Here is a 15463-nt window from a genome sequence, read left to right as displayed (position 1 = left end):
TCCATCAGGTAACACTCTGTGTTAATTAATGAGCTCTTGGCTGCAATTACACTTCACATTTAAAAGGTCTCATATCCTGATGAAGATGAAATTATACACTTGAGGTGTATGTGTGCTGTGTTGTGACTGAGAAACAAACACCAGAACAAGAAGAACTTCTGCACTTTAGCAGTTTAGCTACAACTGAAATGGTTAAGCAACAAGCTAACAAATTAAGCATAGTGTTAGTTCAGACTGGACATGATGTCAAGCTCAGCTCACATCCCAGCTACATCAGCTGATCTCAAACAGTCCAATCAACTGATGGAGCAGCTGACTGATGGAAGGGAGTCAGCTGATAGATCACATGATTCCTTTCTATGCAACCAATTGGCAAATCTCATTCAGGGCGCCCTGTTTAAACTGCTCTGGCCTGCTTACTGTTGCTGCTTCCTCTGCAAGCTGCTTTGCAACCTGCCTCCACCCCAGCTCCTCCTTTTCATGCTGTGTCTGACTTATCAATGTCATTTCTGTTTGTCATTGATGCTGCTCTGTTCTGTTCCCGGGGTCTTTGCTGCTGCTCTATCTGCCTTAGCTCTTCATGTAGGCACATGGAAGGGCAGAGAGGTGTGCTCTCTCTGCCTTAGCCATTCCACGTAGGCTGGAGGAAAGGCAGAGAGGCCCCAGGACAGAGCCATACTGCCAAATATAGCACTGTAAACGGAATTTAAGTTTTCTTTGACTAAAGTGGTCCCGACTGAACTGTCTACAAACACATGGAGGAACTACGCTGAGAAAGACGAGACTTTCAGTGTGTGTTTTCCTGTCACTTTAATAAGGTAGAGGGAAGAGCTGTTGTTATCAGACTCCTGATGTAGTTAAACTGAGGAGTAAGGATTACATTTGCATCTTGGATTCTGCTTTCAAACGTAACCTATTATGTGACTTCCAGGGTAAGACACTGATGAAAAAAGATGTCCTTTCATGCTGGCATGGTGCACAACCAGTCACCGTTATTGTGAAAAGAGATTGTATGCAAACTGTACATTTCCTGTGAAAACAGAAGTGTATTTTGAAAACAGACAATACATGTAACAGGCTGAAGTTGACACGGCGTCCCAGAACGTCAGCAACCAACACACCCAGGGTACCTTGGACGTCATATGTGGACGTGGAAAGTCCATGACCAAACGTGGACATGTGATGAGGTCACAGTGAGAATGTTTTGGCTTGGATATCAGATAGCTGTTCCATCCTCCTGACAGAGCAATGAATGCGAGTCTAATCAGGCTCTTAGAGTTGTCTGTCGGTGCATTTTCTTTTGAAGTTTAGACAGAGCCAGGCTAGCTGTTTCCCACTGCCTCCAGTCTTTATTCTAAGCTAAGCTAACCACGTCCAGACTCCAGCCCCAGTCTTCTCATCTCACCCACAGAAAGATGCTGAACGAGCCCATTTCCTAAAATGGTGAACTACTCCTTTACATGACGACAGAATCAGCTGCAGCTTTGTGACAGCAGACACAATTTGCATGTGAACATTTAAACCACACTAAAGGGGAACATGAAATTAATGCACGATCATTTCAAAGAGGGAAGTTATCATTTTATGTTTCAGAGAGTTTCAGAAACAAAGCATCAAAAAATGCCTCAGAGGTGACATTTACTATAAAAATGATCATTTTATTTACTGCAATGTGGACAAAAAGAGAAAGTTAATAGAGTCAGTCAGTGGTGATCTGATGCTCTGCTGCACACACTTCCTGTTTATACTGAGGAAGACAGCTGCACACATACACTCCAACTCTGCTGAAATTTAATGATGTGAACATACATCTGACAGACTGGACACAAATACAGAGCTGAACACAGTTTGACTGGCAGGTTGGCTGCTGCTTCGAGCAAATAAGGTAACACTCTCCACCTGTCTTCATTTAAAGGTGGAAAAAAACAAGTCTGAGACATCAGAGTGTCAGTCTGCATCAACTGCTAGAAAGAAATCTACTGGACACATTTGGATTGATTGATCAGTTGATGAGTCGATTGTTTCTTGTAGCAGTTAGCATGTTAACCTGTGAGGATGAGGACTGTCAGTTCTTGTTTTTAGTTGTGTACGTGGATGTGGTCGAAGCAAAAAATGAGAATAACATTCTTTCACTTTGAATTGAGACCAGAATTTCCTCTAATTATACTTCATAATGTTCTTTTTGTGACTGTCACAACATGATGATTCATGAAAAGGCCGTTCTGTTGGGGTGATCAAAACAGACATGGGCACGAGTCAGTGGGCCCCTGGGCATAGATATGCAAAGGGTGCCACCATCTCGTCAACACAGAAGCAAGACACAGAGTTTATTGTGGTGTTGTGTCTTTTTTGTTGGTTTGCGTCTCTTTGAAGTCATTTTGTGTCTTTTTTACGCCTCTGTGCCGGCGATAGCCTCGGCTGGAGGTGATATGTTTTTCCATCTCATTCTTGTGAAAGCGACATCTCAAGAACACCTTGAGGGAATTTTCTCAAATTTGACACAGACGTCCACTTTGGTTCGAATTTGGTAGTTGAAGGTCAAAGGTCAAGGTCACAGTGACCTGGCATCCATCCCATTCTTGTGAACGTGATATCTCAAGAAGAAGAAGAAGAAACACTTGTGGTCATGACTCAGCGTCATTTGGTCAGATACTGAATTGGTGACTCTAATCTTGAAACTGTGCTGATTGTATAGATCTTCTGTGTGTGAAGCATCCATGTTTTCACTGACATGGATGGAGACTGTAGGAGAAACTTGATGGATCCGCAGAGGCAAACAACTGTGAGGTGGTAATTCTAGTTTATTCTAGTCCTGGTTGACATTTAAGTGAAGCTGAGGGGGTCTCCTGACACTCTGGGCCCCTGTGTGCGGGGGGTCTGTTCAGTAATCTGTCCATGAACACAGGAATATATTTGCTCTTTATGTTTGTGCTGTACTGAACTGTAAATCTGTGATGACAGAAGATGTATGCGTTGTCTCATGAGCATTATTTACTGTAAGTCAGTGTCAGCATGTTATAAGTTTCATGATGGTCTGTATTCTGTTGGAAACACCACTGTGTTTGCTGTTATCACGATTTAAAGCAGGGCACAATAGACAACATTAACATATGTGTCATGCCACCAATTATTTAGAACACATTGTTTGTGTTTCAGGCTGTTTAAAGTTTGTTCGTGTTTCATATTTAACTAAATTTGTTTTTTGTTTTAATCTTTTTTGTTTTGTAAATATTTGGATGTTATGTGAAGGTCGTTCATGATAGAATACAACCAAAACATTTGAACTTCTCCTTTTCATGAAGTGTCTGAGCTTCAGGTCTTTCTTAAGCGGCCCAGCCACCAGAAACAAATGATGGCATTTCTGCAAACCACAAATACAATACATTTTCACTTTTCATACGTATCAAATCAAGTATGAGCTGACTTTGTCATCTTGAGGTGGAAAGATGGCTGCCAAGCTGCAGACTGCTGTTTGAGACCAACAAACAGCAACAGCAACAGCAACATCATCGTTGGGTTTCCGGCGGCATTTTAGCCACTAAACGTGTGTCTTTTTAGCACCCCATCACTTTTTTTCCAGTGGGTTTTTAGGCACTCAATGTGGATGTTTTGTGGTGACCTGTCGCTGTGTTTTCAGCAGGATAGTGCTGCAAAAAGAGATTGTTCTTTGCAGAGTCATCCCTGTGTTTCCAGCAGCTTTTGAGGCACCACGTGTGGATGTTTGGTAGCAGCCTGTCACCCTGTTTCCAGCGTGTATAGTGTCAGGAAAAGCAGATGTTTTTATTAAGACATCATTGCCTGAATAGTGGGACGAAAAGTGTTTGTTTTTATCGAGATATTGCTTCGTCTCCTGCTGAGATAGTGCCACAAAAAGCATTTGTTTTTAACCAAGACATCACTGTGTTTCCTGCTGAGATATTGTTGTCAAAAATGGGTATTTTAAGGCAAAAGGTGACTTCTTCATAACTACAACCAAGTGGTTTTTGTGCCTAAACCCAACTGAACGTAAAGCTTCAGTATGTCTGTCCACAAAATAATGTCCTGTATATTCAATGTAATGTATCTGTGGTTTGCAGACACATCCAATGCTAACGTTTATTCTGGCGATCGGGTCGTGTTTAATGTGATCATCCTTATATTAGTCATTTTGTTTAGTCTTGTCTTTGCTGGGACAGTTTGATAAAGTTGCGTCTTGATTTTAACGAGATCATGTGACTGATCCTCCATTTTAAGTTTCTAATTGGTTTTTGTAGATCTTTAATAGTGCCTTCTTTCTCTTCCTGTTTGTGTCTCTGCAGCCGCCAAGCGTCCCTCCTCAGTCTCGTCTCTGAGTGGGATTGTGGGTAGGATGATGTCGTCCGGCGATCGAGGAGCCTCGTCCTCGTCCTGCACCTCCGTCAACACTGTCTGCTCGGACAGCGAGCGGCCCGCCTCCCTCTCCCTCTCCTCCTCTGCTTCATCCGTCTCCCTGCAGGACACCTCCCACTCCTCCTCTTCCTCCTCCTCCTCTTCCTCTCTGCCATACGGCGCCGTGCCGACCTACAACGCCTCTTCATCGTCCTCGTCGTCCTCCACGCCAAAGAGGAACGGCTCCGACATCAGCCTGGACCTCACACCCCTCGTCACGCCACATGGAGGAGGAGTCCCTGCAGGAGGAGGCGGCATCTGTGTTGCCAAGGTGACAGGTGGAGGTCACCCCCCGAATGGAGATGTAGCCAAGATGGTGGCAGCCGTGGCCACGCCCAGACAGCTTTCGCGGCTGGAGCGAGTTGTTCTGGAGATCGTAGAGACCGAACAAGCCTACGTCAGAGATCTGAAGAGCATCGTGGAGGTAAGAACCACAGCTGCAGCTCAGCAGTTATAAATGATCACTAAGTATTAATGATGTCAAGAGTTTTGCGGCTCCGCGCCGGTGATAGCCAAAGCTGGAAGTGTTATGTTTAGGGATGTCTGTCCGTGCAGATGTCTGTCTCATCCTTGTGAACATGTCAGGAATGCCTCAAGGGAATTTCTTCAAATTTGGCAATAACATTCACTTGGACTTTGAGGATTAATTGTTTAGTTTTTGGTGGTCATAGATCAAGGTCACTGTGACCTTGATCTATCTCATTTTTGTAAATGTGATTATTTTTTTTTATTTTTTTTTTAAGATATGTTTTGGGGCATTTTTGCCTTTAATTGATGGGACAGTCAGGTGTGAAATGGGGAGAGAGAGGGAGTGACATGCAGCAAAGGGCCAGAGGCTGGAGTCGAACCTGGGCCACTGTGGCAACAGCCTTGTACACAAATTTGGCAAAAATGTCCAGTTGGACTTTAAAATGAAGTGCTTGGATTTCGGTGGTCGAAGGTCAAGGTCAATGTGACCTTGCATCCATCTCATTTTTGTAAAATGCAGAACAGTGAGGGGCCGTACACATGCCACGTCTTTAACTGCCTGGAAGACGCAAGGTTGGGCGCTACTCTTGTGCCAACTATCAGGGGCATGGAGGCAGGTTGCAACTGAGGCTGCTAAGCAACCATAACCAGCACCATATCATAGATTACTTACCAGAAATCCTGAGTGCAGAGCTGATCTTCTTCTAGGAGCTGTTTTGTAAGTGTGTATTAGTTGAAAGATATCGTCCATGATAATCCATGTCAATGATACATTTCTCCATATTTATCACAGACTGACATTTACGGAAGAAGGGAAAGGTATCTGTCAGCTGTGATTGGTTGTTCCTCGTCACATGACATGTGGTGTGTGCTGCTGCATTCAAAAAGTTGAACTCGGCGCTCGGGAACATATCAAAAACTAAAATGGTGACACTCATCATTGGTGTCCACCTTGAAACTGTGCTGATTGTATAGATCTTCTGTGTGTGAAGCATCCATGTTTTCACTGACATGGATGGAGACTGTCAGAGACACTGGACTGGTGGGCGGAGTCATACAACCACAGGGTGGACTGGTGGGCGGAGTCATACAACCACAGGGTGGTAATTCTAGTGTCAGAGATGATATGTCTCATTAAGTGCTGTGTGAATACTGTGACAATTTTGACAAGTTTTTTTTTATAAAAGTTACAAACTGTAGCTTTAACTACATGTCACTGATTATATATTTGTATTTTGAGTCAAGCAGATGCAGGACTTTCACTGTTTATGTTACTTTTATTGAAATAAAAGATCTGAGGGCATCTTGCACCACTGCTGCTGAAACTGACAAACCCTGACACGCTGCTTTTATCACACAGTTTACCCTCGTTATCCTCCGTCTTATCTGTGCACTCTCTGCAGCCATGGAGCTGCATTTTGGACTGACTAATGTGAACAGTCACGCTCTCTGAATGAGACTGCGTCAGAAGTGATGTTTCACCATCACTGACAGAACTTCCCTCTCAGTTCTCAGGAACATCTGTAACACTAGTTACTGACATGAGGTTATCAGGAGGAAGTGACTTACAGTACAAGTTCAGGTTGTTACCAAATCATCTTCAGCTGCAGCCGGCAGACCAAACCGCTGAGTGCAGCACCATTACTTTATATTTTAAAGTGCTGGTCTAATTACGAAAAGTATCTGTCAGCTGCTGTGGTTTAATGTAGGAGACAAATAAATGGAAACATGACGGAGAGGTTGTGGTACAGTACACAGCTGTGTGTGTGTGTGTGTGTGTGTGTGTGTGTGCGCGTGCGTGCGTGTGCGTGTGTGTGTTTGGGAGGAGTTGGCTGAAGCCTAGATTTACTGTCCAGGTGTGAATGCCTTTGGGCCAGTTTACCTGCAGCTGGCCTCCACACACACACACACACACACACACACACACACACGCACACGCACACACAGACCTCCGCCCACTATTGCACCATAGATGGACAAACATGTTCAGAGCTGTCTCAGGTTTTCAGGAAACTTTATTAGAAATTTTTGGCTCAGTAAATAAATAAATTCCACATTTGATTTGTTCAGTTGTTCTGCTGGTCTTCATCTTCATCGTCCTCCTCTCCCTCTGTTTGTCTTTTTGCTGAAACGTCACTTTCCTGATTCGTGTCACATTGGCACGAAACGTCAGCATGATGCCACCAGCTGTTATTCTCTCCAGGGGGACTTCACTGTGTTTCCTGCAGGCTCATGTCACAAAAAGCAGTTGTTTCTTACCGAGAGGTCGCCACATTAGCAGCCAGGACAGCGCTACCAAAACAGGGTGTTTTAAGCTGAAACATGATCTTTTCCAAATTCTGACCAAGTGGTTTTTGTGCCTAAACATGACCACACGTCAACCGCAGAGATGTTGAAATGTAAGCGCTTTATAATATCATACTAATGTAACATATCTGTGTCCAACACATTCTCACTGTGACCTCGTCACATGTCCACGTTTGGTCATGGACTTTCCACATCCACAGTTTGCATACAGTCTCTTTCAAAATAAAAGCACTATGTCGGTACATCACCGTGAATTGATGTTAGTTTTTCCTTCAACAACACACGCGTGGTTGGGTTTAGGAAAAAAGAACAGGGTTTGGCTTTACAATCTCACACGAGGCGAACACCAGCCTCCCAGGTGAAAGATGGTGGTTGACCCATCCACCACCCCTCCCTCCTGCTCTTCTCAGACTACTGCCGCCTTAACTTTCCTTGTCGTCCGTCCACATTTCCCCTTGATGCCGTGGGGCACTGTTAAACAAACTGCGAGTGGCCACGAATCATGTTGACATGAAAGGACGGCTTTTTCATCGGTGTCTAACGTCAGGACTTCACTGACGACGTGCCGGATTTTGACGACTTCCAAGTGAGACATACAAAGGCCAACATGTTTTTTGGTGATTGCTCTGGGCGTGAGTGCTGCTGCTTTCATCAATGGCTGCAGACTCTTACCTCTGTTGATAGCTCACAGGAAGTTCAATTAAACCATGTTAGTGAAAGTGAATTCAGCTTCTTCAGGACCACGAAACTTAAAGAGAGACTCACTGAGCGCTGCTTTCAGTATGAAAAGGAGCTAAACTTCTTGGCTCAGTCGTAAAAAACAGTTTGGATTGACATCAGCATTTATTCACGTCAACAGAGACACTGTTTCCAACTTTACTGCTGTTCCTCCTGTTGCACTGTGGGAAAATCAGCCAGTGTTGGATCAAACTCTCTGTGGAGTAAAAAATGAGCTTTTTAAAGTGAGTTTTGAATGAAATTTTGTGAGGATTTACTGACTTGGTTGTTTGATTGTGAGTGTGTCTCATCCATCATTGGTCCAGGTGCACCAGGAGTCAGCCAGGCAGTGTGTGTGTGTGTGTGTGTGTGTGTTGTGCCTCCATCTGTCAGATTGGAGTGTCAAACATCCTTTTGAAGTAAAAGAGAGAATTTACTGCTGCTTTCATCCTCTGCCATGTCACACACACTCACTTATACACACACACACACACACACACACACAGACACACACACACACACACACTCGTGGCTCGGCTGTCATCACAGTTATCAGCTGTCTGTCAGTTTCTTCTTCTCTGACCTTCCACAGAGGACGAACTGTTCTCTCATCACCACATTTTTCTTCTTTGCTGGTTAATCCCTCCTGACTCTCTTTCTCTCGGAGGTCACTGTCAAAGTCACATGACCAGCGTTGTCGTGCTGCCGTCAATAACGTAGATTCTAGTCGCATTATGTTAAAAACGTGGCGCCTTAGAAAGCGTGTGATTTCAGAATGCATGCTGTCGTTTTTAACCTCTAACTTCAACAATCCCAGAATTCCTCTCTCCTGGTGGAAAGGAGGGTCTGATAGATGATAGGTGTGTGTGTGTGTGTGTTGTCCTGTAATGTAAGCCTTCATTCCTGCTGCTCTCTGTATTTGAGGTTTTGCTGAAGTCTGGTTTTGATTGAGGCTACATGATGTCACGCTCACTGGGAATCTGAACCAACTACCATAATAGGCCTGTGTGTGTGTGTGTGTGTGTGTGTGTGTGTGTGTGTGTGTTTGAGAACAATAACAACTCACAGAAAGAGGCAAAGAGTGAAAACAGCTCCTCTCTGTCACTGACTTATAAACTCATTTTTCTATGAATTTTTTAAAGAATGATTCCTCATAAAGTTCCTGGGTGCTGCCAGCAGGCTGAGATCACTGCAGCTGCTCCAACTCTTTTCATTCATCCTTATTTTTGAAGTCTTTTTCTTCGTCTCCTTTCTGCGTCTTTTCAGGAGCTTTGTGAGAAATTGCTGAAATAAGTGAAATTACAAATAAGTGGAATAATTTTATTGGATTCTGAGAATTTTTTTTTTGTCGCTTTCTGCGAGGGAGGAAAGTTGTGAAGTGAACATGAGACGGGATCCTGCAGTTGACCTGCAGCCAAGTGGGACAGGAAACTGAGGGGGAGGAGGAGAGGAGAGAGGGGGAGGTATAGAAAGATTGGGGAGAAACAGATGACGGGGGGAACGACGAGAAAGCAAGAGAAGCAGAGGGAAGATGAGGAGGTGGGGATCAGAGTTGGGACTGAGGGGAGATTGGGGGACAGGAAAGGGGGAAATAATAAAAAATGTTAAAGGGAAAGAGAGAAGGAGCAAAGAGACAAAGAAAGAGACGACGATAGAGAAGAACGTGAAGTAAAAAAGGAGGAATTTTGGGTTGCGGAGTAGAGTGGGGAGCAGACGAAGTGAGGATTAATCAAAAGCCCTTTTTAAACAGGAATTGTGCAAATTTGCAGGAAAGCCCAATCAGTGTTTTTTCAGCATTGGCAGTATAAAAACAAAATCAGGGAGTGCAGCAAAATGCCGCCTACCTACTTTTGTTTATACAGAATGCACCTTTTTCGGGGCAATGGGGGGCGTGAGCAAGTAACAAAACGTGTAGCTCAGCGTGTGACGTAAACAGTGACGTGGGAGGGAAGCCGCGGCTGGTCAGTCCTTCAGTGATTCTCTCATAAGTCGGCCCGTTCTTCACCGTCCCCGTCATCTGACGGTTAATGGCCTCTTCGTTTGCGAGGACAAGGAGGGCGCGCAATTCCTTGTCTCCCCAGTTGCTCATCTTTACAGTGTCTGTCAGGTTTGTGTTTCCCTCTTGCTACTAGCTGCTCGCTAATTCCTGCTATCAGCTGTTTCCTGTTTATCCACCGCCAGTGGCTCGCACGTGCGGCGTCATCAACAGCTCCTCCCACAAGTCTTCAACAGCCCCTCCCACAAGTCATCAACAGCCCCTCCCACAAGTCATCAACAGCTCCTCCCACAAGTCATCAACAGCTCCTCCCACAAGTCTTCAACAGCCCCTCCCGTTGCAGAAGGCCGCCTCAGTCTGTTTAAACTAAAAAGGTTCCACCAATATGTCTACCCTACGAGGCGGAAAATTGGGCACCTCAGATCAACTCGCCAATCCGGCTCTGTGTGTCTAAACGCTCACAGCTGGCCGGCAAAATGGCCCAACATTTGCAGAAAATCTGGCAGTGTAAAAGGGGCTAGAGAGAAATCATCTCCTGCAGTTTCTACAGCTGTCAGAATTCATCATTCTGGTTCCATGTTTACTCTGCAGCAGATGCAACAGTCATATAAAGATGAGATACTGCTAGTATGATGTTTTTGGTGGGCGGGGCTTAGCTGGAGACAAAACAGTTCTCCACAGGCATTAGCTAGCTTTATGCTCTCACTCAAGCTCTGTTGGCTTGTTTTAGACAGTGGAGGAAGATGATGTGCGTTCAGAAATACTCTTAACTCATTTCCATTCTTCTCTCCCTCTCTCTTCACCATGTTTGTTTGGTTTGCATCTCTCTCCATCTCTTCCTCATTCCGCCTGTCTTCTCCTCCTCCTCATCTTCGTGTCGAGCTCTCTCATTTTTCACTCATCTTTCTGTTCCTTCACTCACTCTCTCCCTCTGTGCCCTCCAGTGTGTGTGTATCCTGTTGCCTTTAAAAGGTGATGAATGTGGCCAAGGCCTCTCATTATATTCCTCATTACACACACACACACACACACACACACACACACACACAGAATGCTTGTTTTTGTACCCAATTTAGGGAAAAAACAGAAACAGCAGAAGGAATGGGGGCGAGATTATTTTTCTTTGCTTGCAGCCACATTGTGTGTGTGTGTGTGTGTGTGTGTGTGTGTACTTTACTGTTATGATAAATGCAGTTTGGTATAACTAGTTTCCATTCAGAGCATCTTTTTCTGACCAATCAGAGAGCTGCTTCACACAGAAAGCAGCGGAAATAGAAAGTTGATGCATTAATGAAACCAGCGACCAATGAGTTTGTGCACTCGAGGGCTGTTTTCAGTCTCACTTCCCCCCAACAAACATCTCCTGAGAGGGCAGATCATGAGGAGTAAACGTTTCTCAGCCAGCTTGGAAATGGATTTTTCTGTTCCTAGTTTGTCTCTACAGTGTGCGACCTACAGAGGGCGAGTTTGCATAAAAATTTAGCGTAAATTTCTGGTGATCCAACCACAGACTGTATAAAATAATGGATGTAGTTGTTGTGACGTCACCCACTGGTTTGTGAACCCCCATTTTGAGGCCTTGAGTTTGCCATTTTGGCCTTCACCATCTTGGATTTTTGGAGCCAGAAGTGACCACAAGAGCATGGAGAACACCCTAATGTTAGCTGCTAGCTTTGTTAGCACAGTGCATGTACAGCTATGGCTAACTGTCAGAATGCTAATGCTGACTTTTGCTACCAAAACAAGCTTAAAACCATTAAAACAAAAGTAGTTACCTGCTGTAAGAACTGCACATCAGACTCTTCACACCTCTTCTTAACGTTCACGTTGTTACATTATGCTAACTTACCTTACGTGTGATGCAAACAAAGTATTTGGTCGTAATTGTGCCATAATTGCCCTGGAAATGAACGGAAAGCAACCAATAGCTTTGGCTAACTAGCTCTTTGTGCCAGAGTTTGCTCGCTCGTCGTTAGGAAGTCAGCCAAATGCTACACAAGACTTTTCTAAGTGACCAAATGTTAGAATTAACTTGTCGGTATCTCTGACTCAGATTATTGATGGGCAAAGCAGTTCTTTAGATGTTACTGCATCACTAGAATCAGTTCATTAAAAAGATTCGTTCAAAAGACTCGTTCACTGAATCGTTCAGCGCTTGGTGGGAGGAGCCCTGCATCTGCCCTGCACTGCAGAGTCTCAACGTTTTCAGTTTGTTTATCTGGAAACTAAGTCTGTTAAAACAGTGGGGAGGTGTGTGATTGTGTTCATGTGGCTTGACTCCTGGCTACATTAGCCGTTAGCTTGGAGAAAACAGTGTATCGCTGAGAAGAAATGATTTGAATCACTCAGGGGTCAGGGTTACGTCGTTCACTGAGTGATTCGTTCACAGAGTGATTCGTCCCGCTGTAGGCAGTCCCTCCCTGCACCCTGGCTGCCTCGCAACTCATGAGTGATTCATCGTTTGCACGGACCGAATCGGCAGTTCCACTCCTGGCCTGCACGCTCGCTGCTGAGCTCAACTGAACTGAGAAATGACAAATCAGTTCCAGAAGTGATTCAGTTCAGTACGTTCACTCAACAGATTTGTTCTTTTTGTTCGCGAACGACACAACACTAACTCAGATATACCGACGGCGGGTTATTTTGGCGGGTTACTCCATGGTTACGTTGTGCAACTTGTGAACAGACGGGACCCACCTGTCACTCAAAGTGGCCAAACCCTTAATTATGTGTAATTTTAAGCCTTAATAAAATGTAAACAGGTGAGTTATGTTAAATTCACCACTGCACAGTTGACATGAATGTTGACATTAGCTACAGGGACCAGGCCAGGCAGCAAACATGTTGATTTCTGCTGTAAGGTTTGGCATTTTCACATCGAGGTCTGTGGGAATTGACTCGCTCTTGGAGCCAGCCTCAAGTGGACATTAGAGGAACTGCAGTTTTTGGCACTCCAGCATCGCCTTCATTTTTCAGCCTCTGAGGTTGCAGCTTGTTTTGCACTCAAAAAAATATGAAAATATGCATCACAACAGGTGGATGGAAACACCTTCACAGAGGGTTGTGTCAGCTCTGGTGGTGCAAATATCTGTCAGTTATTTTATTTTTGGTATCTATCGGAGTTGTTGTTTAACTGGGCCTGATCAATGCAGTCTTGTAGTTTGTGTTTAGAGGCTTTGAATGTTTAGAACAAATGTGTCTGTACGGTATCCTGCAGGTTCCAGACGTATGCACCACTGACAGCTGTATCCAGGGTTAGAAAAACATGTGAGCCAACCAAGACTCCCACATTCTAAGATTCTGAACTGATTTATTTTGAAACCAGTAACACCAACAACTAAATGCATGAAGGAAAAACTTTACAGGTGTGACACCAGCTGCAGATGGAGCACTTCATTTCATGTTACACTGCAGACACGGCTGAAGGAATTTATTTTTACAGTGCATAAAATTAGATTATTTTCTGTTTGGTAACCCCGCAGAGAGACGTCATGGATCCCAGTTTGGGAATTTGGACTGAAGCTGGCGCGCTGACCTCAGCCTCTCACAGATTATTTTCTGTTTCGCCAAATTTCTCTTCCTCCTTGGATGATTCTCCGGCTTCTTTTTTTGGCTAAATTTTTTGCCTTGCTCTGGCACGTTTTCTGTGAGTCAGTGTGTTTCAGTGTCCAGGCTTCTGTTTGGTTCAGTCTGTCAGTGTGTGTTTGGTGATGTGTCACTAATAAAACTGTGTGATGATGTGAAACTTCTTTGTGGTTTCTGGACTTTATAAATACTGTCTCGCTGTCTCTCTCTTTGCATTATCTCATCTGTCTCACCCCAACTCCTCTCCAGTGTAATCTAATTACTAACTACTACAGGAAATGACCTCATGTGGACTCTGACAGGATTTAAGTTTCCATTACAACATGACTGAGGGACTGCACGTACAGTATAAAGTGTTACTACTGACTCAGTCCAATAAAGTGAAACTCTTTCATTGAGTTCTTTGCAATTATTTATTTATACCTCAAAGAATTTAACTAGAATTAATTTAAAGATATAATATATAACTTTTTCACATTAAACTGTCCAAAATGCATAATTTGCAATTTTGTATTTGCACAAATGAACAGTTTCAGACTTGACCAGTGACACCTAACCCATTAATTAATTCATTTCTGTAACTGCTTATCCTGTTAAGGGTAGCAGGGGGCTGGAGCCTATCCCAGCTGACACTGGGTGAGAGGCAGGGTTCACCCTGGACAGGTCACCAGACTATCACAGGGCTGACACATAGAGACAGACAACCACTCACACTCACATTCACACCTACGGACAATTTAGAGTCACCAATTAACCTGCATGTCTTTGGACTGTGGGAGGAAGCTGGAGCACCTGGAGGAAACCCACGCTGACACTGGGAGAACATGTCGGAGCACCTGGAGGAAACCCACGCTGACACAGGGAGAACATGTCAGAGCACCTGGAGGAAACCCACGCTGACACGGGGAGAACATGTCAGAGCACCTGGAGGAAACCCACGCTGACACGGGGAGAACATGTCGGAGCACCTGGAGGAAACCCACGCTGACACGGGGAGAACATGTCAGAGCACCTGGAGGAAACCCACGCTGACACGGGGAGAACATGTGGGAGCACCTGGAGGAAACCCATGCTGACACGGGGAGAACATGTCAGAGCACCTGGAGGAAACCCATGCTGACACTGGGAGAACATGTCAGAGCACCTGGAGGAAACCCACGCTGACACGGGGAAAACATGTCGGAGCACCTGGAGGAAACCCACGCTGACACAGGGAGAACATGTCAGAGCACCTGGAGGAAACCCACGCTGACACGGGGAGAACATGTCTGAGCACCTGGAGGAAACCCACGCTGACACGGGGAGAACATGTCAGAGCACCTGGAGGAAACCCACGCTGACACTGGGAGAACATGTCGGAGCACCTGGAGGAAACCCACGCTGACACGGGGAGAACATGTCAGAGCACCTGGAGGAAACCCACGCTGACACGGGGAGAACATGTGGGAGCACCTGGAGGAAACCCATGCTGACACGGGGAGAACATGTCAGAGCACCTGGAGGAAACCCATGCTGACACTGGGAGAACATGTGGGAGCACCTGGAGGAAACCCACGCTGACACGGGGAAAACATGTCGGAGCACCTGGAGGAAACCCACGCTGACACAGGGAGAACATGTGGGAGCACCTGGAGGAAACCCATGCTGACACGGGGAGAACATGTCAGAGCACCTGGAGGAAACCCATGCTGACACTGGGAGAACATGTCAGAGCACCTGGAGGAAACCCACGCTGACACGGGGAAAACATGTCAGAGCACCTGGAGGAAACCCACGCTGACACGGGGCGAACATGTCAGAGCACCTGGAGGAAACCCACGCTGACACAGGGAGAACATGTCAGACCACCTGGAGGAAACCCACGCTGACACGGGGAAAACATGTCGGAGCACCTGGAGGAAACCCACGCTGACACGGGGAGAACATGTCAGAGCACCTGGAGGAAACCCACGCTGACACGGGGAGAACATGTGGGAGCACCTG

The 15463-nt window shown here is 45.3% G+C and overlaps 1 protein-coding gene across 1 annotated transcript in view; it reads left to right on the top strand.

The window, feature by feature from the left end:
- Positions 1 to 15463, top strand: part of plekhg2 (pleckstrin homology domain containing, family G (with RhoGef domain) member 2) — a 141412-nt gene that overhangs the window by 39163 nt on the left and 86786 nt on the right. Inside the window, exon 3 of the mRNA XM_078167384.1 lies at positions 4299 to 4831. Coding sequence (XP_078023510.1) covers positions 4299 to 4831 — 533 coding nt within the window. The remainder of the gene's footprint in view (positions 1 to 4298; positions 4832 to 15463) is intronic.

Source organism: Epinephelus lanceolatus, chromosome 4 (assembly GCF_041903045.1).
Source record: "Epinephelus lanceolatus isolate andai-2023 chromosome 4, ASM4190304v1, whole genome shotgun sequence".
NCBI lineage: Eukaryota > Metazoa > Chordata > Actinopteri > Perciformes > Serranidae > Epinephelus > Epinephelus lanceolatus.
The sequence above is the reverse complement of the archived record's forward strand: the minus strand, read 5'-3'. Positions and strand labels throughout refer to the sequence as shown.